We start from the raw sequence: 2,010 nt of genomic DNA, 5'->3' as shown, positions 1-2,010 counted from the left end.
TTTGTTTATTTCTTAGCTGGGTTAACAACTTTGGCCATGAAGGTCTTGGACTCTTATTAGATGAGCTGGAAAAGCTTCTGGACAAAAAACAGTAAGAATAAACATTAAAAATAAAATCACCAAAGGGGAAATGTTTCAGCACAACATAATATACATTTTTCTTTTATTTAGGCAAGAAAATATTGACAAGAAGAATCAGTATAAACTTATTCAATGCCTCAAAGCATTTATGAATAATAAGGTAAGTAGTATTTATTTCTGCCCCTGTCACAAAAGGTGAGAACTTGCCCAACACTATGAAAGTACGAAATGAACAAATTTTTTTTTATTATTTTTTTAAGTTCCAGGATACATGTACATAGGTGAACATGTGCCATGGTGGTTTGATGCACAAATCGACCCATCACCTAAGTAATAAGCCTGACATGCATTAACTCTTTTCCCTAAACTTCTTCCCCACCCTGTACCTATTTTTTACTTTTGTTTCTGCTGTATTAATTAATTATAGGCTAGTTATTACAGGCTTATAAATAATAAGTATTTATAAAGTTTTACAGTGAGGTTAAATATGCATTTGAAACCATATATAAAAGATAAATTTGATGTTTAGTTTTCCAAAATGTTAGCTATTGTTAGTTTTCTGTCAATTTTTTTTTTAAATTTCTATGCTGATATTTCAGTTTAACCAAAGAAGTTCTCTACAGCAACCAGAGGATTTCAGGGATGATATAACTTCTATAGATCTAAGTCTGTTCAGAAATGGAGCCCTATTCTATTGTTTCTTCTGTTCAAATATATTGCTTTCACATAGGGAAGATAGATAAAACAGTACTTTCCATTGTCAATGCTGCTAATTTCCTCAGGAGGGTGAGCTAGTCAATGAAACAGAAAAAAAAAATGATTGGAAAAAGTGTATTTGACTCTTGTCTATAGTTTAGAAATGCTGTGTCTGATTCTTATTCTGTTTATTCCTCCAATAATTTCTTTCATGTGAACAGAGGTCTTTTTGATTTTATAGTACTAAATGTTCAGAAAACATGGGGGAAAAAAAAAAAGAAATGAACAAAATACTGAATGCTTGTTCACTTTACAAAAGGGGCCTTATGATGCAAATCCTCATAATATTTAAGTAATACTTAAATGAAAGTTATTTTGCTTCACAAAATATTTATTGTTGGGTTTTTGAAATCATGCAAATGAATTAGTGTTGTTCCCAATTTAGGTGATAATGCTTTTTCTTTAATGGTAGTAGGAAAATTTAAATGTGGTTTGTTGAATATGTTTCCATACAGAGAATTTCTGTTCTATTGAAAAGGAAAATTATAAGGATGGGTTGACTTGTTTGCTAAGAACATTGTAAGATTGAGATTTCTCTCTTTTTTTTTTATGTTTTATTAATGTCAGCAAGTTTACATACATATAAAACATCTCTGAAAAATTGCAGGGCTTTTTATGTATATGTATAATACTAGTTGCATTATAAGGGACCCTATGAATTTTAGACAATGGTTTTTTTTTCTAAAAATAGGCTTTACTCAGGTTATGAAGTTACAGTATTTTTTCTATAAACTATTTGTTTTACTGTCTTAGAAATGACCTCTTCATACCTATAGATAAAATACTACTGACTAATTCACTTAATTACCTAATTCCCTTTACATAGTATTTTAATAATCTCAAAATAGATAATAGAAATAATTATAACAATAAGTATAAGTTTGCCAAATGTAAAATATGGCTATTAATAACCAATGCAATAAGATTATGTGTTAATCTATAAACAGTCTCAAGCATATGGAAATATATATAAGTATTTATATATTAAACATGCATGTATCAGCAAAGAATGTTACTATATCAGCATATGCAATGAATGCTTGCTAGTGGACATGAGCCTCCTGAATATAATATGCTATTTGTACTGTTTCTGGAAGTTTCTTACAGAAACATTCCCATCACTACTAGTACAGATTTTCTCAAAATCTGGGCTGTTAGTCCTTGGCTACAAAG

At 29.6% G+C, this 2,010-nt stretch overlaps 1 protein-coding gene across 5 annotated transcripts in view; it reads left to right on the top strand.

The window, feature by feature from the left end:
- The window catches only part of LOC105497495 (diaphanous related formin 2), a 919,069-nt gene that overhangs the window by 224,048 nt on the left and 693,011 nt on the right, over positions 1 to 2,010 (top strand). For all 5 annotated transcript variants that reach the window (XM_071089284.1, XM_071089283.1, XM_071089281.1 and 2 more), the window contains 2 exons: positions 17 to 91; positions 172 to 241. In XM_071089284.1, coding sequence (XP_070945385.1) covers positions 17 to 91; positions 172 to 241 — 145 coding nt within the window. The remainder of the gene's footprint in view (positions 1 to 16; positions 92 to 171; positions 242 to 2,010) is intronic.

This window comes from Macaca nemestrina, chromosome X, assembly GCF_043159975.1.
Source record: "Macaca nemestrina isolate mMacNem1 chromosome X, mMacNem.hap1, whole genome shotgun sequence".
Lineage (NCBI taxonomy): Eukaryota > Metazoa > Chordata > Mammalia > Primates > Cercopithecidae > Macaca > Macaca nemestrina.
The sequence above is the reverse complement of the archived record's forward strand: the minus strand, read 5'-3'. Positions and strand labels throughout refer to the sequence as shown.